General features: G+C 42.9%; 1 protein-coding gene across 1 annotated transcript; it reads right to left on the reverse strand.

Moving 5' to 3' along the window:
• Positions 1 to 476: 476 nt before the first annotated feature.
• On the reverse strand, positions 477 to 20,429 carry ALAS2 (5'-aminolevulinate synthase 2). The gene is made up of 11 exons (XM_004064239.4): positions 20,345 to 20,429; positions 15,214 to 15,410; positions 14,117 to 14,239; positions 13,156 to 13,266; positions 10,455 to 10,677; positions 9,727 to 9,911; positions 6,889 to 7,068; positions 5,018 to 5,182; positions 4,187 to 4,455; positions 2,930 to 3,092; positions 477 to 765 (listed from the first exon to the last, which is right to left on the reverse strand). The coding sequence occupies exons 2-11, from the start codon at positions 15,392 to 15,394 to the stop codon at positions 602 to 604; spliced, it is 1,764 nt and encodes a 587-aa protein (XP_004064287.3). The 5' UTR covers positions 15,395 to 15,410; positions 20,345 to 20,429; the 3' UTR covers positions 477 to 601.
• Positions 20,430 to 23,520: the final 3,091 nt, after the last annotated feature.

The raw sequence follows: 23,520 nt of genomic DNA on the forward strand, positions 1-23,520 counted from the left end.
AAAAAAGAAAAGAAAAAGAATGGGACTGGTAAATCCTGTTCTGTGGGATGCAGTGGGAGGGAGAGAGGATAATGGATTGAGGAAGACATCCATATCCCCTTATGGAAAATACCTCTTTGGTTTTGGGGAACCACTCCTTTCTAGGGAATTTGGTTAGGGCTGACTCATTTCCTGGCTTCAGGGGCTACCCTGGGCCCAGATTTCCAGGGCCCAGATTACCAGTGAAGAGTCAATCCCTGGATTTTTATTGAAACCACTGGAGAAGAGCCATTTCAAATAAATCTGCCAAGTATCCTAGCTCTTTGCAACTCACTGTGTAGTTTTTGGGCATTTCCTTCCTCTATCTCATTCTGTTTCCCTGTTGGTAAAATGGAATGGTGACCAACAAGTGACCTATGGTTTCCTCATAGATCTGCCACTTGTCTGAGGGAGTCAGAATGCACTTGTCTGTTCCCTGTCCAATAAAAGGCTACACATGCTGCAGTTTGTGCTTTATTTTTAGGCTCAATTCAGCTAGAGGCACACAACAAAGCAAAAGACAGGAGGAGGCCTGGACCCAAGTGAAGCGCAGGTGGGGTGTGAATCCTAGGCAGCTGGCTTCTCAGGCATAGGTGGTGACATACTGGGGCCCCATGTTCCCGAAGTAGGAACGTTCCCACTCACTCATGAGCTCAAAGTGTACAGGACGGCGACAGAAATTGCAGGCAGCCACAGACACATCCTGGAGGGGCAGCCCCACCGCAGTCCAAGCCAGCAGCAGCTTCTCTGAAGGTGGTAGGGGGAGGGGAGGGAAAAAATGGGTTAGACTAGATCTTCCAAATCTGTCACAGTACAGATGAGCCAAGATATTGATCCCCCTCAACCCTTCAAGATACCTCAGGGCCAGAAGTAGCCTACTGTTTGCTTCTGTGTGTGCCGTGAATATTACCATTTGTATCTGGATGTTGGGATATATATTATAAAAGATTGGGAAGCTCTCCTTTGACACAATTTGAAGCCATACTGTCCTGGCCTGGACCACTCCGTAAGTATAGGATGTGCTGTGGCCCAAGAATGACTGTCTGCTTGGGAACTCCAAGCCCTATGAGGACAATGATAATGACAGTAACTATACTGTGTCATTGGTGCTATGACCAGGAAACCTGGGGTAGGAGGTCCACCTGGGGGTGTGAAAACCCAGAGAAGGGAACCTGACCTAGCTGGAGGAAGTACCCCAGGTACGTTCCAGGGCTCTGTTCTTGGCCTTTTCTGTATTCATGCCCTTGTTGATCTTGTCTAGTCACATGACTTTAAAGACCATCTATATGCTGATGGTTCAGAAATTTTAATCTCCAGCTCACGCCACTCTACTGGTTTCCAATCTTGTATATCCAATGGCTTTTCTCCATCTCCACCTAGATGTCTAGTATGCATTTCTAACTTATGAGTACAACTGAGCTACTCATGTCCTTACCCTCCACCAAGCTATTCTACTTTTAGCTTTTCCCATCTCAGTGGATGGCAATTCCAGTTGCTCAGTCCAAAAATTTCAGAGCTATCCTTTATTTTTCTCTTTCTCTCTTACCCTATATCCCATCTATCAGCAAAGACCCTTGGCTCTACCTTCAAAATCTGACCACTTCTTATTGCCTTCATTATGATCAAGTCTGAGCCACCATCATCTCTCACCTGGGATATTACTGTAGCCCACTCTTGGGTCTCCCTGCTTCCACCCTTGCTCCCTTTTAGTGTATTCTCTACATAGAAGTTGGAGCAATTTTGTTAAAACCCGAGTCAGAAATATCAGTCCTGTGCTCAAATCCTTTCAAGGGCTCTCAGAGTAAAAACCAAAATCCTTCTAATGGCCTACCATACCCTGTACAATCTGGTCCCACATTCATGTCTTTCATCCAACAGGCCTGGAATGAGCACCTATTCAATGTCAGGCCCTGCATTAAAAACTACCCAGGCCGGGCATGGTGGCTCACGCCTGTAATCCCAGCACTTTGGGAGGCCTAGGCAGGTGGATTACGAGGTCAGGAGTTCGAGACTAGCCTGGCCAACATGGTGAAACCCCATCTCTACTAAAAATACAAAAATTAGCTAGGCATGGTGGCACGTGCCTGTAATCCCAGCTACTTGGGAGGCTGAGGCAGGAGAATTGCTTGAGCCAGGAACCGGGAGGCAGAGGTAGCAGTGAGTCAAGATCATGCCACTGCACTCCAGCCTGGGCTACAGAGCCAGACTCTGTCTCAAAAAAACAAAAACAAAAACAAACAAACAAACAAAAACAAAACTACCCAACAGAAATCCAGCAAACATTAGGTGAATTGACTAAACTGGCATTTTCAGGGTAAATCTCAAACTACTCAGCTCTGCAAGCCTCTCAATCCAGTCTCTATCTCATGTTGTCTTTGTAGACTCATAGATTGATACTCCCCTGCCCCACTCCATTCCTATGACCCTACATTCCAATACCACCTGCTTATTGTTCTTGATATATCCCTGGCTGCTTCTCATTCTCCTTACCTATCTTCATGCTCTTCCTCTGGTAGGAATACTTCTTCCATGCCGTCTTTCTTTTAATACCACTCACTTTGCAAGACTCAGCTCAGGTGTCACCTCTACTAGGAAGCGGGTCTTGCATCCCTCAGGCTGAGTCAGGCCCCTCCTCTCTGATCCAACAACTCTATCATGCACTGCCTTGTGGAGCTTTGATCATCCCTTAATGTCATTGTTTGTGTTCACTATGGTATCCCCAACCAAACTGGAGCCCTACAAGTGTAGGGGCTGCTTCTCATTTATTTGTGACCCTAGTATAGGTGCTGGCACACATTAGATGTTCCAGAAATATTTTGTAAACTCAATGGTCTCTGTCCTCTCAGCTTCTCTTTCAGATCCTGGGGCTGAGGGGAGGGAGGTCCTGTAGGCACCCATGTTGAGAACTTACCCACAAAATCTTCCATCATCTGAGGGCTGTGGTGGGGGGAGGGTGCCAAGCGCAGGAGCTCTTCACCCCGGGGGACAGTTGGGTAGTTGATGGCCTGCACATAGATGCCATGCTTGGAGAGCAGGAGATCACAGAGCTTGCTGTTGAGTGCTGCATTGCCCACCTGGACTCAGGAGAAAGGCTAATCAGTACCTGCCACTCTGGCTCCACCATCACTAGCTCCATTAAGCAGACGGAGGGAACTAGATGAGGGAACATCACTGAATTTTGGGATAGATTTTTTTTTCCATTAGGGGCTTAGTGGCAGCTCCAGAATTTCTATCAAGGAGGAGCTCAGAGCTAGCAATTTGGTTTGAAAAGGATGGAGCAGAGGTGGTACCAAGAGCCCTGTTTGGAAGCTGTTTGCAGAGCAAGCACACTGATTTTACTTAGCTAATATCTTAGTTTGGGATGGTTCTGGGTGAGAAGATACCCCCCCACCAAGCCAATTCTGGAACCCCCCCCCAAACCAATTCTGGGGTGCTGTCACTAAATTAATTCATAAAATGAGTGTTTAAAGGAAATACTAGGTTAGTCTAAAGAGCAGTGACTATTTCTCATCCACAAAATTGTCACAAATAAGTGTCCTTTCCCTGCCCTGGCTTACTGACTCACACGAATATGTGTTATTTAAGAAAGAAGTAGCAGTTCACTTTTAAAGGCAGTAAATGCTCATATTGAGGATCCAAAGTAGCAGCTAATCCTATGGCTTTTGATTTTATTTTTCTGCCCTCAATTCTCAATAAGAAGTACGTTTTACACCATGACCATAAACACACACATATACATGTATATATGCAAATACCCAAAATGCATACAAATTTTTCACAAATTGATACCCTTAGTATGTGTGATGTACTCCAACGTTTTCTATTTCTTTTCTTTTTTTAATGCTAATGATAACCCACTAAGCTGATTTTGTGACCCATTAATTGTCTTGATCCAGTTTGAAAAACTCTGAATTATAGGCTGTGAGCACTCGCTATTGTTAGGGTTAGGATAATCTAATAAGCATGAGGTAATGGCTGATGCAAGGAAAAGACTGGTTAATCCAGAATGGCTGATAATTTTTCAAAAAGGGAAACAAAGCTGGCAATAAGGGGAATGGTTAGCAGGAAAGCAAATAATTGAAGACAGCAACAGATGTAGGTTTGTTGGGAGCGTGAGGCTCCCAGAAGAAATAGGTGGAGAGGGCAATGGGCATGGTGGGGCTCTCACCCGGATGGGGATGATGTGGCTGGGGCAGGGGATGACAGGAAGGCCCCTGTCCATGAGTAGCTGGCGCATGTGCTTGACATTGCGCTGGTGGGCTCGCCTCAGGGCTTGGCCCTCCTCTCCCTTGAGCAGCCGCACAGATTCTAGAGCTCCAGAGAGCACCATGGGGGGCAGAGAAGTGGTAAAGATGAAGCCTGCAGCATAGGAGCGCACCATGTCCACCAAGTCACGGGTGCTGGCGATGTAGCCGCCCACACAGCCAAAGGCCTTGCCTGGAGACAGAAAGGAAGAAGATATACACAGATCCCATAATCAGTCCCAGAGCAACAGGATCATGTGCCAGATAACACAAGGGGGTGCACCAGAAGTTGAGGCTCCAGGCTGTCTTCCCAGGCCTCTGCTCATCTGTCCATGACAAGGCAGTCGTAGCTGATAATTCTGCTGCTTTGAGATAGGACTTTCAAGTCTTGCCATATGCAATGACTAGATAGGCAGGAGCTGGGTGGGGACCTTTAGCTGGATAGGGTCAGGAGTGGAGCTAAGATGAAGCTTGGGGCTAGGGTGGGGGAGGGGTTTAGAAACACAGCTCTTCACATACTCAAGTTGAATCTAACTATTTGGCCTAGTTCAAGGTCTTTTCAAAAAACTCTACCAGACTTTCTCATCAACTCTGCAGTGGGATGCGAGTGGAGAGAGGGAGTCCAGGATGGCAGCAGCCTGGGGCTGTGAATTCTGTCCAAACAACCCCTATAGCTTTGGGGAGGAGGCAGAAAAGAATTTTGTAAGGGCCTCCTCTCTGGAGGGTATATAAGAAGGCCCAAAGCATTCACTTACCAAGAGTTCCAGAGATGATGTCAATCTTATGCATAATTCCATCACGCTCCCCAATCCCAGCGCCCCGGGACCCATACAGTCCTACAGCATGGACCTCATCCACGAAGGTCAGGGCCCCATACTGGTGGGACACATCACACAACTCCTCGAGGGGACAGATGGCACCTGAGCAAAGCCAAGGGATAGAGGTAGGACATCATAACCCTTCCCCAGCTCCATCTCCAGTGTGGAATTTCCCATCCATGCCTACTTTGGGTTGGAAAAGGGTGTTGTAGAGAGGAAGGAGGATGTGCGCGTTCATTTAGAACTATTACAAACCTCTGTGTATGGATCGATTGCCTGTATCTCATCCCTGCCTTCTCTCTCTCTGTGTGTGTGTGTGTGTGTGTGTGTGTACGTGTGTGTGCGCATGTGTGTGTGTTCCCCAGCCTGGGATCAAGGCTTGACTCTTTGTCTTTCTATTTTTACTTCATTCTGACAATGTCTATTTTCCTGTTTCTGCTGTGTTCAGCCTAGCATCATTTCAATGGGAGAGATTCAGCCTAAGGATCAACAGTTTGGGCAGAGTTTGCACCCCCCAAAATAGGTAAATAACTATTTATTTGCAAATGTAACGAGGTAGAATGGTACCAACATAGTTTCCACTAGAGAAATAATGAATTTGAATAGTCTCAGTGGTAGAAATACACAAAAGGGATAGGATAGTTTTACTTTATTGCTAGTGTTAGAAATGTGGGAGTGGTCATAATAGTAAGTTTCTTACATATATTAACTCACTTAATTTGCATACCTATTTAATTATTATCACTTACATTTTTCAAATAAGCAACTGAGAACTGAGACACAGAGCAATTAAGAAGCTTGCCCAAGCTAGTAAATGGTCATGCTAGGATTTGAACATGGATAGTCTGGTTTTAGAGCCTGTGTGTATAGTCATTACATGCCACTTAAGATACCTAAATCGGGGAATACTATGGACTCTTTTGTTTCAGTTGGAAAAGGGACAAACTGAAATGAGTTGAGGACCTCTTCCCTTAAATAAATCCATAAGATGATGCCTAAAACACATGATTTCTACACAACAGGGCCAGCAATAGAAAGCTTTGGACATTGTTTCAATTGAGCAAAGAAAGGAGGTAGGAGTGTGAAGATCATTTAATTCTACTAAAGCATAATAACTAGAATGGTTTCTATCATCTCTAATTCTTACAACCAGATATTTTACCTTTGGGAAAATTGAGGCTTAGACAGTTAAAGAGTTACCCATGGTCATAGCCAGTAACTCTCAAAGGTGGGATTTGAACCCAGGTCTCTCTGACTTGAAAACCTGTTTTGACCCCAATGCTTCATACTGGACCTTGAAAAAAATCCTAGGCAATGGTTTTTGAAATTTCCTTCATAAAAACCAAACACTGGGATTATTGATTTACATATCATTTCTAACAAGAGAAGTGTTACTCGAGGAATTGGAGTTATATGTGTTAGGGTGCAGATACTCACTTTAGCACCAACTTGCTGAGCCACTCAAGATGAATTGGATGCCAACTCTGAACTTTAGTTTCTTTACCTATAAGATGAATGTAATAGCTGCCTCCATTCTTTGGCATTTACTAGCTGTGTGACCTTAGACAAATTACTCTTATGTCTCAGTTTCCTCATGTAAAAAATCAAAATAATAATAACACCTATCTCATAGAATTGTTCAGAAAATTAAGTGAATTAATACATGTAAAATACTAATAATTTTGCTTGGCACATAATAAACACTATAAATATTAGCTGTTATAATGTTATCGTCATCATCATCATCATGACCATCATGGTTTTTGTGAGACCAACACTAGTAAACATACACTCACTCATATACATACCATCCATGGAGTGGACAGTCTCAAAGGCCACAATTTTGGGTATCTTAGGGTTGGACTTCTCTAGAAGTTTCTTTAGGTGGTCAGGGTCATTGTGCCTGAAGACAAACTTGGCTGCTCCACTGTTACGGATACCTTGGATCATGGAAGCATGGTTGCCTGCGTCTGAGTAAATCTCGCACCCTGAGGAAGCAGATGTATAATCCTTAAGCTTCTGTCCCAGTACTCCCACTTCAACCTTCAGGTTTGACCTGGCAAAGAAAAGGGCCAACCCTTTCTTCCCTTTGAAGACCTTGCTCTGCTTCTTCCTTCTCTGGGAACTTTTGTGACACTTCTTTCTCCCTTGGAAGGACTTCACTGTTCCCAAATTCTGACCCCTACCTCCTTCCCTCCAGTCATTTGTAACCCTAGTCTAGCCTCTGACTGCCTTGGGGTGGAAGAACATTTAATTTCCCAAGAAGCTTCAGAGTTTTTTGAGGACAGGACCTATTTTCCTTCTCCCCAATATATAAGATCAAGACTTGAAAAAGGGATTACCCCAGGGAATGTTTGTTGACTCGGACTGATGCTAGATTGTTCCTAGTCTAGATGAAATTCCATCCATTCCAGGTAGCATCTGCTTGTGGTTACAGGGATGGATATTTATCAGGCTTTTACTGTTGGAATCATAAGCTTATGGCATGTCAGAGCTGGCAGGGCTGTTAGTGATCATGGGATTCATCCCTTTACTATACAAGTGAGAAAGCTAAGGTCCAGAAAGATTTGAAGAATGCAGGGCTTTTTACTGGGCAATCCTGGTGGGGCAGGTGGGCATGTGAAATTGGTAGAGGGAGTTGATTCCTGGACCTCCCCAACCCCTGCCACCAACTGCACTGCCATCAAGGAACTGTGGCCTTTTTATAAGATTAAGGGATAACTTCCACCTGAGAAAATGAGTTATGGCTTTCTGGAGAAAATGGCTTGAAAGACAAGCAGACTGGGAGTTGCATGGGAGCAAAAACATCTTATTATCTCTCTGTCTCTGGTGTCCAGTATAAGAGTAAGCACACAGTAGATGCTAAGTAAACATTTATTAAATGAATGGATAAATAAACTGATGACTGATTTATAAGTAAGTGAATGAGTATATGAATGAATGTATTACTGAATGAAATAGTGAGAGGAGGGATGCAAAAAGGTGAGACCGAAGAGATACATAGAAGCCAGATTATTGAGAACTTTAGAAGCTGTGATAAGAAATTTGGATTTGGTCCTGGGGGAATGGGGGTCCACTAAAGGGTTTTGACCAGGGCTGAGGGTGGGGTGACAAAGATAGTTTTGCATTAAAAAAATTCTGACTGTTGTAAAGAATAGATTGTTGGAGGGCAAAGGTAAAATTTTCTTTAAAAAATGATGTTGGATCAGGCTAGGATGCTGGCAGTAGAGATGGAAAGAAATTTAATTCTAATGGTTGAGGAGGGGATGGACTAAAAACAACTTAAAGATGTTGAGTTTAGTTGGGGCTTATGGGTGAGCTCAAAAAAAGTTTCTGAGAAGTGGTGGTAATATTTTTGCTGTGCTGAAGAATCAGCAGGAGGTGAGGAAGTAGATAGTAAGAGCGAAGACTTCTCTCAAGCAGTTTGCCTGTTATAGGGAGGAAAGAGGGCAGTAGCTAGAGAGTGATCAGGGGTTGAGGCAATTTTTTTTATAAGATACAAGAGACTTGAAAACATGTTTAAAGAGAGGCAGAGGCTGAAGATACAGGAGAGGAGGAGAGAGCCAATAGGTCAAGATTCCTAAGGTGGTAGAGGGGAATGGGGCACAGAGCAACAGTGGAAGGATTAGTCACAAGAAAAAGGATACTTCTTCCACTATGACAGAAGAGAAGGAGTGAGGAGAGGACATTTGAAGATGCTTATGAGTTTGTAGGTGCTTTGTGGCTGGGAGTCAAGGACATTGCTGTCTGGTATCTTCTATTTTGAATGTAGTAGAACATGAAGTTGTCTGCTGAGGGAGATGGGGAGGAGGGGGTGCGGGAAGGCTGAGGATAATGGTGGTTTGGCAAAACTGCCCCATAAACTTCGAGAACTGACCAGGGAAATGGGATTGTCAGAGACCATGGAGAACCCAGTAGAGGTTAAGACTATGAATTTTTAGTGACTCCTGTCTGAGCAACTGTATGAGCCCGGAATTGATATAGTGAAGATGAAGAGTTGTATTCATTCTGGATTGGGCCTTGGTGGAAGGACAACAAGGCGTATGAGGTGAGGACATTACAGACTAGAGAGTAGGAGACTGGGAATATGGGAACCAGTGTACAAGTGAAGGGATTGGCTTTAGGCAGAAAGAGAGATATGCCTTCCATTGTAAAAGGAAAGAATGAGGCAAGGCTAGATGAACAATTAGATAAGTTTGTAGGTTTGGTGGCAATAAATAAGGATTCTCTGTCTGGGGCTTCTGTTTTTGTTGTGAAGTAAGATGTGAGGTTATTTGCTAAGTGTGGAGGAGAAGGTAGTCAGAGGTTTTAGAAGAGGAGAAAAAGTTTGAAAAAGCTCCTGTGGAGACATAAAATAACTATGTATGTGTGTTAAGAGCTCAGTTGAGTTGGGAGGTGATGAATTTATAGTGTTTCCTTTCTGTGAGGTGGGGTAATGTTCCCTGGTGATGGTCCTCTCTACGTGCAGAAGGGGAGAAAGCAGAGGGATATAATTATCCAGTGTTGAGGATATGCAAGGTGGATAAGAAGGAAGAACAATGGGAGTGAGGGAACTCCAAATACAGGGAAGGAGTGATGGAACCAGTGAAACTGGATGCTGTATTGCAGGATACCAGCCCTGAACAAAGCTCAGGCCTCAGGCTTACCTGGCAGGATCTTGGCCAAGGTGAAGAGAGTAGAGTCATTGGCAACAAAGCAGGAGGAGAAGAGCAGAGCTGAGTCCTTCTGGTGCAGCTCAGCCAGCTCATGCTCAAGCTCCACATGAAACTTACTGGTGCCTGAGATGTTGCGGGTGCCACCAGCTCCAGCACCATGACGCTGCAGGGTCTCCCTGGCCAGGAGAAAATAGGAGAAAAGGAGAAAAAGAAACTCTCGTCAGGCATCGAGGAACTGGGTAGGTTTCTCTTCCTTGATGGGAGTCAATGTTGAGTTAGTGATCCTATATAAACTGTGTCCTATGAGACAAAGTAGAGGGAAGGATGGGGAGGATAGGGAGACATGTGCCTTCCTTCTAGGACTGGAGGTACTCAGGGAGAGAGGGAGAAGCTAGGTTGAGCTTGAGTAGTTTGGAAGACCTAGAGGAAGTCACACTCCATCTCTGGCAATACTAATTCTGCAGCTAGATTAAAAACTCAGGCAGAGTGGGCCTTGCTTGGTCTCCCATCCTTCCCCTCCATAGCATTGGACACCAAAGAGTTTGGGAAACATGGTGTGTTGACTTATTTCATATCCAAGGAATAGATATGATGGAGGACCTTGGACAAAAGAAGTGATAGAACCCAGGTTTCCACTGCCAGCTCTGCCTCTTTTTTTTTCCATGTGTGGTTTTTCATCTCCTCTGGCCACTGCTGATGGCTGAAAGCCTACTACTCACTGTGTGGCTTGCAAGACCTGAGGGTGTCGGCTCATGCCCAGGTAATCATTACTACACCAGACGGACACATCCTTTGAGGCCACAGATGCCTCAGAGAAATGTTGGGCAAAGGGATATGCATCAGCCCAGCGGTTCACAGTCTTGAACACACGGTAGGTGTGATCCTGTTTCTTCTCCATGATCTTGTCCCTGAAAAACTGGTCATAACTGAAGACATAGTTTCCTGCAGGAGCAGATATGAGGATGAAAAGAATTCATTTTAAGTCTCTCCCTGGCTAGTCTGTATTTTACCCATGTTGCTGATTTTGAGTTCTCCAACTCTTTTTCCACATATTCATTTATTTGCTCAGTCATTGACTTATGGACCACATTAACTCTCTACTACTTCATTCAGCCATCCTTTTGCTTACTCATTCACTCTTTCACTCAGTAGTTCATTCACACATTCATTTAGACTTTCTTATGGCCTCATCTCTCTTCCCGGGTTGGTGTGGCAGCCTCCTTACTAGAATCACTGCTTTCAGTCTCACTGGAAGGAGTATCAACAGATCTTGTTTCTAGCAATCTCTTTGCCACTTCCTAGCTGTGTGGCCTTGAACAAGTCATGAATCTTCTTTCTTACTTTAAATTTCTTTATTTGTAGAATGAGGCTAATAATACTTTCCTTGGAGAGTTGTGAGCATCTGACAACCAACAACATGTAATATATTCAAACTAATAAATGGCACATGGTAATAGTAGTATTATTACTGCTATAGTATTAGTAGTCATAATAATACTAATAAAGATAGCTAATATTCAATTATATTATTATAGCTAACATTTAATGAATGCCTAATACATGTAAGTTCTTTCCTAGGAACTTTATAAATATTTAATTTATTCCTCACAACAATGCTCCATGGACAGTTCTATTAGTATCTCCATTTTACAGATGAGGGAACTGGGGCATTAAGTGTTAGACAACTTGACCAGGGTCATGCAGCAAGTAAGTGTTCATCAAGTAGGTAACTCAGAGCCCACTTCTTTAACCATTACCACTACAAAATGGGGTAACTTTATTTCTAGGATAAATTGAAATAACGTTTGCCAAAGAGCTTGTTAAACTCTAGAACTCTTTACGTGAGACAGAAATCATGTTGCAGACAGCAATTTATATGGCTGCTGGAGGTGCAAACTGGTAACATCCTTGCTGCAGAGATGTTTGGAAATACATATCAAAAGTTTTTTAAATGCACATACTGACATATCTAGAGAAATATTTGCAGCATACTTAACAGACAAATGATTGATACTCAGAATTTATTATATAATCTCTGAAAAATTAACATGAAAAATTTCAACTCAGTAGAAAAATGGGCATAGAATATGAACAGACAATTCAATAAATGTAGAAAAAGATTCTTAATCAGGAAAAATAAAACTGGGAAAACAGAATTTCACCTATCAATTGATAAAGATTTAAAGTTTGATAATATCAAGGGCTGGTAAGGGTATGAGACTATGGATACCCTCCTTGATAACTGGTACAGCCATGTTGGAGGGCTAATTGACAAAATTTATTAATATCAAAAATGTACACATCCTTACATCCCAAGAATTTCCACCACTGAGTGTCTATCCTGGAGAAACACTTGCCTGTGTACACAAGGAGATACATTCAAGGATGTTTGTTGCACCACTGCTTGTAATAGAAAAAATTGGAAGCAACCAAATAGAGGAGTAGCCAAATAATCTCTGTTATATCTATACTACAAAATATTTTGAAGCATTGCAAAATAAGGTAGATACATATGTGTTAAAGTGGAAGCATTTCCACAGTATATTGTTGAGTGAAAAAAAGGCACAGAGTAAAATATATAGCAAGATATTAGGTAAAAATAAAAATTGAAAAAAGTAATACTATACATTTTCTTTGAGTACATTTGTATGTATGTAAAACCAACCTACAATCTAAACTGAGAGAATACAAAAAATTGGAAACAACAACTTAAATTGTAGATGCTTGATTAACTGAATGATGTTGAATCCATACTATACCCATGACATATTTTTAAGTGAACAAAACAGCATAACAAACTCCAGGTAAAATAAGATCACACTTCTAACAAAAGCGTGGGTGTGGTGAATAGAGCAGAGGGTGTGTGTGTGTGTGTGTGTGTGTGTGTGTGTAGCCATAGAAAAATATCTGGGAGAAAATATAACAAAAACTTAATGGTGGAACTCTGCATGACTTAAATTTCCCTCCTTATACTTTCCTGTATATGTTGAAAAATATTTTACCATGAATCATATTCCTTTTACATTAGAAAATAATGTAAATGTCATTATGGAAAGGAATATAAACATATAAGAATGGGGAAAAGGTGCTCTATGAAGGGTGAAAGTTTTTGAGGGAAGCATAGAGAAGAAATAATGGAAGTAAGCCTAATATTTAATGAAGCCTCATTAGAAACACTTCCATAAATGTAATTTTACTTTCTTCTCATGGTGACCTATTGAGGTAGGTATTAAATGCCACTGAAGGAAAGTGTCTTACTTGCCAAAACACCTAGATCCAGCAAGTGCCAGCATTAAATTTTAAACTCAAATTTCCTTTGGTTCCAAGGCCCTTCTGTACTGTTTCCCCTACTGTGACAGAGGCCCTTTCAGAATGCCTTCCCTATTCTGGTCCCCTTTTTTTCCACCTCAGCAAACTCACCAGGCATATTGTTCTGAATCAGGTGTGTGACCTTCCCAGAGATCTGCTCCTGCTCCTGGGGACCGGAAAATGGCTTCCTTAGGCTGACTGAGACCAGGGAGCTAGGCAGATCTGAGACGGAATGTGAGATTCATTGGCCATGAAGAGAATGGGGGAAAAAGAAAGCACGTGTTGTCCTCTTTAAGCTCAATGCAACACATGAAAATTCAAGTTTATAAGGTAAGGGCAGCTTCTACAGCGAGAAGAAATCTTCTCCAAGGTGAGCTTCTATTTATCCCCCTGAATGGAGACTATTACATTGTTAGGAAACCTTCTATAAGGTGAATCATACTTCTCTCCACTAGGATTTTCCCTTGGGTCAGGTAACTGGAGCAGCCACCCTGGGTCCTGCATTTAGAAAGTAGATGCAGGATAATGTACCTTACTCTTCTTTTCTAAACATCATTAAATTTCAATTTTGAAGTTTTTGTCCTTAATGATATCCCAAAGGGGCCTATGAAAGATGTCAACAGTGTGGCCATATCTCAAGGGTGATTATCTTGGGTGGTCTGCACTAATTAAGTTGACCTGGGGATCTGCACCCTGGTTAATGGAGGTACCTACTCCCAGCTCTTTCTCTTTCATGCAAATCCATATTCTCATAGAGTGGTCTTGCTGAAATGTGGGACCCCAGCCTGTTGGGATCAGTTTAGCCACCTGAAAAAGAGGAGTCAAAATTCTAGAGGGCTCATCTTAGAATAATGACTAAAAGTTTCAGGAGCCCGTACATATGTGTTTGTCAGGTATGGTGTGCTTCAGCATACAGCCTAAACTGTTGCCTACCATGGCTCCCCTGGAAAGACTGGACTTCTCATCATGGGATGTGTACTGGCTGCTTTTGTATTAGCCTAGCTCAGGACTGTGACGTAGTGTGTTCAAGCATTAGGAGTAAAGGTTGCATAAGGTGGAACTTGACTCCAACCTGTCTTGAAAGCCTTCACATCCTCCTGGACTTCTGGGGCTGCCTTCTGCACAATCTTGCTCTTCCCATCCTGGAGTTCCGACAGCATGAAGGGACAGTGGCCCTTCGCCCAAGATGGAGAATCTATGCAAAGGTAAGAGAGTAATTTGGGGTGCATTTCTAGTCATAAGTTCAGCTCAACAATAATTGCTGAGATCTAATGTACCCCTAAAGCCCTATCTCAGGCTATTGTAGAGACACAGAGATAGATGAGTCTGGTCCCTGTGCCAGGGGAGCTACTAAACTGGTGGGAATGGCATACACTGAAGACACATTGTGGACAGTGCTGGGATAGAGGAAGTACATGGACTACAGAAGTCCAGAAGAGGGAGGGGAAATGAGCCAGAATTGGAATTAGACAGTTTGGAGGTCTAAGCAGGCTTTGCAGAGGAGATGATGGCCAAGCTTAGTGTCAAATGAGAAGTATGAGATTCTCCAGTACAGGGTCTACGAGAGGGTAATCTGACAGGAGCAAAGGCACAAACTCTTGACAGAATAGTTGATTTAGGCAATTTTAAGTAGTTTCAGCATGTCTGGAGTATAGTGTGTGAGGGACATGACAGTGAGACTTTTTCTTTTCTTTTCTTTTCTTTGACAGATTCTCGCTCTGTTGCCCAGGCTGGAGTGCAGTGGCACGATCTTGGCTCACTGCAACCTCTGCCTCCTGGGTTCAAGCAATTCTCTGCCTCAGCCTCCCAAGCAGCTGGGATTACAGGCGCCCACAACCACTCCCAGCTAATTTTTTTATTTTTAGTAGATATGGGATTTCACCATCTTGGCCAGGGTGGTCTTGAACTCCTGACCTCGTGATCCACTCACCTCGGCCTCCCAAAGTGCTGGGATTACAGGCATGAGCCACTGTGCCTGGCCGAGAATGAGACTCTTTCTAGAGAACCTGGCAGAAGACAGATTCTGGGTATATTTTGGGGCCAGTTCATGCTATCTTGACACTTTTCACATGAACCGTCCTAATTATTAGGCAAAGATGGCCAATATAACTTGGAACTTTTACCCCAGGACCCTAACATTCTCCCCTTTTGCTAGCAGCCTCTTCTTACCTCCTCCAGCCTTTGTTGCCTTAAGGTGGATTTGAGAACAGTTTGGTCCTTGGGTAGCCAGGATGGGACAGCGTCCAATACCAAACAGGAACTGGTGAGTCTTAACCACCTTGCCTAGGAGGCTTGTGGGGCCCCGGGCAAGCACTGGGCAGCACTGTAGCAGCATGGCTGCAGTCACCATTCTTGAACCCAAAGTCCTGCAGAAGACATGGAAGAGATGAGGTTCCATCATGAGGGCCTGGCAAAAAGCCAAGCCTTTGATCCTCATCTTCAGCTTCCCACCCAAAACTTGCTGCCTCTGAGATGCTCTTATTGCCCTTCCAGGGAAAGAACTTCTTTCTCAATGTTAACATGTACCAATAAAACATGAGAGAGGAAGAAATAGGAAACTGACTACTGGGCAAAGGGGTGAAGGAAAGAGTTCTAACTGGAGGTCAGAAAGCCTGGATTCTGACTCACATTCTGGCACTGACTACCTCTGTGATGATGAGGATCACTGAAATGTGTTTTTGTGTGGCAGGATGAGAACTGCCAACCCACTAACCCTTTGATCAATACTTAAGGCCAAGAATCTTTCTAAGAATGTTGGTCTTAGCCAAGTGAAGATTCAGCCTGCTAATGCAAACATATGTCATTGAGTAGAGCTCCTGAGGCTTGGCCCAGGGTGTTTCCTAAGCAGGATCAGCCAGAGAGGGAGAAGGAGCTTGAGGTCACATGTATCAGTTTAAGGAAATCAAGGGAACAGGAAGGAAGGGTAGGCCCTAGGTCCTACAGAGTGTGTGCCACCAGCCTGATATTATGCTGTCTTTGAATTTGCTCCTGTCTCTTGGATAAGCACAGATATAGGAAGAGGTGAAAGCAAGTCCCAGTGGGGCTGGAAGACAGGGACAAAGACATAGTCTATGGATTAGTGAAACAGGCAGAGGCCAAGACAGAGAAGAGAAAGGGGGCAAAGAGATCAGAAAAAGAGAAAGCAAATGACATATAGGCACTCAATAAATATTTGTTGAATTTTGGGGTAAATTGATGAATGAACAGAGTCTGAAATTGAGGAAGGAGAAGGGACTAGGAGAAAAGCCAGAAGAAAAGAAAATTTAGGAAAGATAAAAGGAGGAAAGTAGAGAGAGAACAAAGATGTGGTGGTGGTGGTAGAGTTAAAAGAACAGAAATTGAGGGAGAAAAAGAGATCAAAGGTAGAGGGAAAGGGAGCAGGGTAGAGATGAAAACAGAGATTGAGTCGAGAGAAAGAGAAAATGAAAAAAGAAAAAGGGGGTGGGGATAGTGCACACAGGGATAAAGGCAGAGACAGATAGACCAAGGGACACGAAAGGGACATGAGGAGGGATCAATGAGTCTAGAGGATTATACAAAGATTCATAAAAGTGAGAACAGGAGTGGAGAGGATCCAGCAGGGGTAGAGAGTCAGTCAGACACAAAGATAAAAAAATGCTGCCAGAAATTGCCAAAGGCTAAGTGAGTTTGGGGAAGAGAATCATGGCCCTAATTGAGGGAGATGAGAGAGAGACCGAGGGACAGAGAGAAGAGAGTAGAGAAAATGACAAGATCAAAGGATAGAGACAGAGAGGTGACTAAAGCAGGGGGATGAGGGTTAAGAGGGGTGAGAGCTGAGAGACACCAAGAGAAAGACAGCTAGAGAGAGCAAGAAGGAGAGACAGATGTAAAGAAAAACGGCAAATTGGAAAGACAGAGTCAAAAAGTGAGACAAGATAAGGGACAGTACAATGGGAGAGACATGGGAGAATGTGAGAAGACTAAAGCCCTGACACTGTGAAGAAAGTTACTGAGTAGAATCTACTAGCACCCTCAGCCTTACGTTTTGAGGGACAGGTCAGCTCATGGCCCTGCCCTCATATGGCAACCTCCTTCATCTCCCTCCCTTCCTGATCTCATAGAACAAGCACCCTCCCCCTACCTCACAAAACAACCTCTTTTTCTTGTTCCATCCCAGAGCAACCTCTCCCCCTCTCATGGGCTGTCACAGCAGCCTGGGTTGGTATGTGGGGCCAAGGCATGTGGGCCCTGAAATTGGAAAAGACAGAAGGGTTGTTGGAGGGACTAAATGAAACAATCCAAGTTAAGCCTTTAGTGTAGTGTTTGGCACATAGTAAATCTTCAATAAATGTTAGCTTTTCTTATTAAAATTCCAGCTCTCCAATTTCATTGTTGGATGTTCTTGTTCAAATCACTTCCCCTCTCTGGATCTTGGCCTTCATCAGCTGTCAAACGTGAGGTAATTATGGCCACTTCACATGGTAGGTAAGGAATTGGATCCAGGGCCTACCTCATATCTGGAGATATGTGTTTCCCTTCCCCTGCCTGCTTGTGAAAGCTAAAGCACTTGGGGCTGAGCCTGCAGACCACAGATAAAGTTGCCAGAGTTTATCGCCATTGGGGTCTGACCACTCCCCAAGCTGAGACCAGGGCGTGGGAGAGAAGAGGAGCCCCTTCCTGGAATCACGTCTGAGCATCTGGCTAGAGCTGGCCCTGGCTATTGGTGGTAAGAAGTGGATGGCCCAGAAGTGCAGGCAAGGCAGATGATGAGGCTCCAGGCTCCTGTAAACTCCCCTAACATCAATACTGGCAACAATAATGCCAACAACATTGGGGTATGTAGTGGGAAGGAGAGCCCCCAATATTGGAGGCAAAGTCCAGTCCTGCCTTGGGATGGTGGAGAAGACCTACCTCCTGTATATAAAAACAGGAGAAATTAACACACATCATTACTAGGGGGCTTTTGGCCATGATATGCTCAGGGTCCTGGGAAAATATAGACCACTTCTTGGAATTTGTTGAATTCTCAAGTTCTTTCAAGCTCCTGTTCTCATTTCTCTTGTTCTGTTACTCCTTTCCTGAAATTTGCTCTGCCTCATTCTGCCTGGCCATCATTATACCCATGACCTTGTAGTCTAGTTACCATGGGCTCTGTTTCTATTCCATCTCATTACCTACCAAGAGACTAGAGTGAGTAAAATTGAATCAAGGAAGCATTTTAGTCAATTTAGGGTATAAAGAGCATAGGCTTTAGAGCCAAACTACTTGGGTTTGAATCCTGGCTCCACTACTCACTAGCTTTGGGACCTTAGAAAAGTCACTTCCCTGCTGTACATCTTATATCTGGAAAATGTTGGTAATAACAAGGACAATCTGCATCACAGGAATGTTGTGAAGATTCAGTAAGATAATCCATATAAAGGATTTAGCAGAGTACCTATCCCAGAGTAAACAGTAAAAAAGTGTTAAATATTATATTTAATTGATAGACTTTATTATTTTTATTTTCTCCATTTCCCATGTAGAAAAAATGAACGTACAGCCAAGGGAAGTCACATGAATATACCAGGCTGGGTTTGGGAAGCTAGAGAATTGATTCTTGTCCCAATCCTGTTACAATTTATTGTGTGAACTTGGGCTCTGTAATTCCCCTCTCTGGGCTTCCGTTTCTCCACTGACATTGGACTAGATAATTTCATAGATTCCGCCTAGTTCTGATAGTCAAACACTTACAGAGCCCTCTGTGCCAGGCCGTGTTCTCATGTCAACTCTGTGATGATAGGGAAACTGAATCCCAAAAAGATTAAGTAACCTGTCTAGATCAGAAAGCTAGTACATAGGAGAAGCAGGATTTGAACCTAGGCAATCTGTTTCCAGAGATTCCTAACTTAACCATTATGGATCTGTGATTCAAATATTACTACCTTTTTTTCTTGACTGAGGGCCTGACTCTAGACATTTATCTCCTCTGCTGCACTAACATAGGCCTCTTTCCAGGTCATATGCCATTTGTCACCAATGCCTTACCAAAGGAACAGATCTGTAACTACAGTGGAATTTCAGGTACTGTTGAATATTCATTTACTCTACCATTCAATAACTTATGTACCTAATGTGTGGTAATGCTTGCCAGGCATCTTCTTAAAACAATACTTTTAACCAAAGAGATGATGGTGAAATTTGAGACCAAGTAACAGATCATTACTGAAAGTTTTTCCCTACGACTTTAAAATCCTCTCTTGTGTCAGCACCCAATCTGTACTCCCAGAGGTCAAAAGGGCCAACTGCAACTCTACCCCAGCAGACAGCCAGAAAACACTCATTGCAGCATTTATTGTCCCCCACCCCCCCCCCCACCCCTTTTGTGGCCTGCTTTGCAAAAGTCAATTAGGTCTGGAAGGGAAGTGGTAATTTCTCTTCAGGAGTTGGAAACATCAGGCCTTACTTCTCTTCCTAGTACCCCTTTCCCACCATGGAAGAATCATACAGAACTTTAGATAACTGTAATCAGAGAATCAGAAATTCTTAGAAACAGGAAAATTTAGAAGATCACAAAATCAAAACTAGAAAGGGTGGTGGAAATTACAGGCCAAGCCTTTTTTTCAGAGGGTGAATGACTTGCCTAGGGTCTCACAGTGAATTAGGATGAGAATAGAAATCTGTTTACTTTCTGTATAGTGACACTACATTCCTCTTCCACTTTCTTCACTTATTTCTGCTAATTATTCATCTCTCAATTCCCCAAATCTCTCGTTACCCAATTCATCATTCCCATCACCCCCACATCCTCTTAGTTTCCCTCCCTAGCTCTTCCCCCACCCCTAGGCTCCCCATGGGCTCTGACCCACTGAGCTCTGCTGTCAGCCCAGCAGGTAGAGGGAGTCAAAGCGAGAGAGGAATGGGGAATTTCAGGAAGAAATATTAAGCCATCGTTCTTGATAGAGAGGAAGAGAGAGACAGAAACACAGAGACGGAGAGATACAAAGCCGAGGAAAGAGACAAAACGGGGGAGAGAAAGAAATTTAGAGAAAAAGATAGTTAGAATTCAGAGGAGGGAAAAATAAGAGAAAGCAAGAGTGTCAGAGAATGATGAAATGAAATGAATGATCTTGAAAACTAACAAAAGAAAGTAACGAAGGGAAAAAGAGAGAAGAAAGCTGAAAATGAGGAAAGACAGAAAGAGACATGGGAGTTAAAAAGAAAATGAAAAAGAGACAGATTCTAAGAAACAAACAAAGGAAAAAGTCAGATCTACTCAGACCAGAGAGTCAGTGTGTACAGCCCTGAGAGACCAGCTGGCAGACCAGAGATAGGGTGCCAGGCTGAAAGCAGCTCTTACCTGTTGCCCTGCACTGAGGACGAACGAATGACGGGTGGGTACTTGGGTTAGGACCTGGCATTTATCCCTTCTCCTCTGACTCAGCCCCACCCACCCTGCCTTCTGCCGGCCTGGCCCTGCATTGGCCCCAAAGGTATCTCAGTCACTTCCTTGCTAGAGATAAAACCCAAAGTAGCCCCTCCCTCTAGTGTACCCCCTCCCCCAGCTCTGGCTCTTCCCTATTTTCTTCTCTCTATAGGACAGTAAAATTAGCTCATTTGGGCTTTGGAATCAGACCATCCACATAGAGCTGGGATACCTTGAGCAAAACCACCTCTCTGACTATAGATCTCCTCAACTATAAAAGGAGGGCAATAAAACCCAGAAGTGACTGTGGCACAAGTTGGGAGGGCTCTGGAGTCAGACATAGAATACAGTGTTGTGCTTATGAGCTCTAACAGTCAGCTTCCACAGACTAGATCCCCGGTTGTTGTAACAATTTGGTGATATCATGTATGGAAAACGCATACCACAGTGCCTGGCCCAAATAAATAACAGCTACTGTTGACTGAGTGCTTACAATGCACCAGACCCTTCACTAGGTGCTTTACATGAATTAATTTAGCCACATAAGGACCTTAAAAGATAGGTACTATTATCCCTATGTTACAGATGAAGAAACTGAGGCTCAGAGAGGTAACTTGTTGATAATTACCCAACTAGAAAGTACAGAACCCGCCTATGAACCTAGGCAATCTAGTTACAGAACCCACACTCTTCTCTTCCTCTCATAATATACAATTAAAAATGTGAAGTTCTCTGTCTTATCTTTTCTATTACCTTCTCCTCCCTTTTTCATTTTCTTCCCCTTTTGTCACTCTCTTTTTCCCCTTCCCTTATCAATCCTAAGGCAGCAGGACCATGTTATAACCAGACAATTTCATCTTTAGAGCAGATTGTCATCATTAATATTATATTTACATAAATAAGACCATAGTCTACATATTGATCTGCAATTTCTTTTTTTTTGTTTGTTTTTCATTCAACCATATGCCAATATACCATGGAGGTTACAAAATCTGAATGCACTGTAATTTATTTAAACACTCCCTTATTGATATAAATTTAGGTTATTCCCAAGGATTTTCCCCCCTCCATTATGATTAATGTTGCAATGAACATCTTTTGTCATTTGTGAGAGCATTTTTTTAGAGGGTGGCATCCTAAAATATAAGCATTCCTGGATCTAAAGGTAATAGACATTTAAAGTTTTTGATACTGCCAATTTGTCCTATACATGTGTTATACATCCCTCCCCACCCAGTGGTGTATAAGAGTAAATGTGTATCTATTTTCTCACAAACTCACCAATACCATTTGTTATTTTCAATTTTTAAAATATTTGTTAATCTTATAGGCACTAAAAATGGTATATCAGTGTGGCTTTGATTTGCTTTTCTTTCATTATTAATGAGATTGGGTGTCTTTTCATGTTTCTTTATCATTTGTCTATTTCTCTTCTGAGTGGTCTACTTTTTGCCCATTTTGGGGGTGGGTTGGCAGTAAAATATAGTGGACTAAAAGCATGCACTCTGGAGTCAGACTCACCCAAGTCACCAAGTCCCCAAAACACCTTAGCTATTTGGTTCACTAATCTCCAGATCTCTCATATATAAAATGGGACAGTCATAGAACCTACCCTATTGGATTATTGTGAGGATGAGATGAGAAGAACTTTGAATAATATGAATATTAACTCCTTTTCTGTGATATTTGCTGCTTCATCTGGATTAATTTATTAATTCAACAAATGTTTATTGAGTGCCTATAGCATGTCAGGTGTGGTGCTAGGTAGTGGAGATGCAGTGGCATGTAAATTGGAGAGTATGGGTATAGCATGGTGTATTTAACCATTTTTAAAACTAAAGATTAATTCCAGTTCTTCTAGAAGGTATTTCAAATGCAGCTGCAATAACCTTGACCTCCAACTCTTTAGCTGGCTAACCATTTGTCACTTTGAAAACTGAGCTCAAAGGTCATCACTTCTGGGAGGCCTTTTTAAACCCCCACACTGGATCTTGTTCCCTCTTCTGGGCCCCCACATCTTCTGTCTCAGAATTTATCACACTGTACTACTGGCACCTTGTCTTATGTCTTCCTCCCACATCAGACCTTGAGCAACTTGCTGACAGGAGTGTGGAACCATTGACTAGGGGGGCTGTCAGAAATGCCTGTTGCATTCAGATGCATTTCCTCTGTTCTTTCTACTCTGTTCTGCCTGTACCCAGAAAAGGAACTGGAAGAATAAAATCTACTGAGGTTAACAAACCTCTGAGGTGATGTAGAGAAGAACTCGAAGTGCCCTAATGGAGGAAAGTGTCTGGGACTTCCCAGGTCATTGGGAAGGATACTTAGGTGGTGCCTCTCTGTACTACTATTCCTGGTCCAGCTGAGCCCGTGAGTGTAGGTGGCTGTGGTTGTGCCTGATATCTCCTCTCCTTTAGAGGAAAATGTCTCATTTTCTCTTTGGGTGGTGGTTGTGTGATTCTCACCTTTTTATGAGGCAATGTAGTCTGGAGGGGGAAGTAAGTTTCAGTCCCATATGCTCATGTAGCGTGTCCAAAGGAAACACTTTCCTGGCCCTTCTCTACATAGTCCCCTCTCTCTCTCTGCATTGATTTGTTCTGTGTCTTGGCTGACTTCCTACCCATGTGGGAATTCCTCTGGAATCAGAGTCTAGGTCTGATTCATTTCTGCAACCCCAGTGTCAACCTGACAATAAGTAGGTATTCAGACAATGTTTGATTGAATAGACTTCGGTGATTTAGGAGTTTCAACTTTTTACTTTGCAGTTGCACTGCAGTAAACATCATGGTACTTAAAGTTTTCTCTGCATCTTAGGTTATTTTCTTAGCATAGATTTTCTAAAAGTTTATTTATAAACCATAAAATTCACCCATTTTAAATGTGTAATTCAATGATTATTAGTATATTTACAGAACTGTGCAACCATCACCACAAATATTAGTATTGATTTTTAGTAATGGGATTATTCGACCAAAGGATATGGATCTTTTAAAGATTTTTTCCTACATTTTATCCAATATCTCTGTAAAAGGTTGTCCTGGTTAATGATAGTCTCAACCACTTGTGATGAGTGGGGATTAAGGAAGACATACAGGCTTTGTTGGGTTACT

The sequence above is a fragment of the Gorilla gorilla genome, chromosome X (genome assembly GCF_029281585.2).
Source record: "Gorilla gorilla gorilla isolate KB3781 chromosome X, NHGRI_mGorGor1-v2.1_pri, whole genome shotgun sequence".
In the NCBI taxonomy this organism is placed as follows: Eukaryota; Metazoa; Chordata; class Mammalia; order Primates; family Hominidae; genus Gorilla; species Gorilla gorilla.